The following is a 1,072-nucleotide window of genomic DNA, read 5'->3' as shown; positions in this document are numbered from 1 at the left end:
CGCAGTTGGGCCGCAGCCTCAGGCTCGCTGGGATGCCGCAGTAGGTGTGGTCAATGCCAACCTCACCCGTCCAGTGACACGGACACTAAGTTGGCGGTGAGCCCAGTGCGCACTGGAGTGCCTCCCAACCGACTCCTGCATTCTAGATACCAAAAAAGTAAGTCCTACATGGAAGCAAGAGTGTGGCCCAAGTTTAAGTCAACTTGGAGTTTAAGTAGACTGCAAACCAACTCCCCTCACCGGCCAACTCCTCTCAGGGGCCTTCTGCTGGCTGTGGTCCTCGGTGGCCCAAAGTTTCCCGAGAGGAGATCGAAACTGGGGGTTGGAGCCATCTCTAATGGAAGGACCCATATCCCAAGGCCAAAAGAAGACAAGAGCCGTAGACAATGGGACCCACGAGCTCCAACACTCTGTTTAGGAACTACAGGAGCGCCTCAAGGCCAGAGGGCCCTCTTCAAACTGCCGAAGGGAGGGCGGTGGAGAGCCTGAGACTCCCCCTCCTCAGGGATGGGGCACTGGGCGCAGGGCCAGAGCCTGGCCAGTGTCCGCCTTCCGCAGGCCCTCTCCCACCGCGGGCTCAGTGGTGGGGGCGCGGCCTGCGGAGGATGTGAGCTCAGCCTGGGCGCGGGCCAGCCGGGGTGCGACGGGCGGGGGCGCGTAGCGGTCTGCATGCCTGGCCGGCCTGCCAGCACGCCTTTGTTCTCGAGGCCTGCGCGCTNGAGGGCGCGTGGAGCCCCCGCCCTCGACCTCCCGGTGCCACAGGGGCGACCCGCGCCCTCACCGATGGACACGAGCTTGATGCTCTCGCGGTCCAGGAACTCGAGCGCCACCGACACGTTCTCCAGCTGCATCTGGCGGAAGGTGGGCCTCTGGTTGTGCTTGCGGTGCATCTTCTTCTGGCTGAGCACCTCCAGCAGTGCGATGAGCCGCAGCCCATCGCTCAGGTCCGTCTGCAGGTTGGCGATGCGCTTGCTCACGCACTTGAGGTGCTCGTTGCACCAGCGCGTGAACGTGTTCTGCTGGATCTTCTTCCACGGCGCGTCCTCCGCCAGGTCCTTCTCAGTGCCTGGCA

At 63.6% G+C, this 1,072-nt stretch overlaps 1 protein-coding gene across 1 annotated transcript in view; it reads right to left on the bottom strand.

The window, feature by feature from the left end:
* The window catches only part of FLNA (filamin A), a 23,870-nt gene that overhangs the window by 22,567 nt on the left and 231 nt on the right, over positions 1 to 1,072 (bottom strand). The window contains 1 exon segment of the mRNA XM_077769618.1: positions 782 to 1,072. This exon segment is cut by the window's right edge and continues 231 nt beyond it. Within this exon segment, the coding sequence (XP_077625744.1) occupies positions 782 to 1,072 (291 nt within the window).

The sequence above is a fragment of the Crocuta crocuta genome, unplaced genomic scaffold, assembly GCF_008692635.1.
Source record: "Crocuta crocuta isolate KB4526 unplaced genomic scaffold, BGI_CrCroc_1.0 scaffold978, whole genome shotgun sequence".
NCBI classification, from domain to species: domain Eukaryota; kingdom Metazoa; phylum Chordata; class Mammalia; order Carnivora; family Hyaenidae; genus Crocuta; species Crocuta crocuta.
Note: the sequence above shows the minus strand (reverse complement) of the source record. Positions and strands in the feature narration are given on the sequence as shown.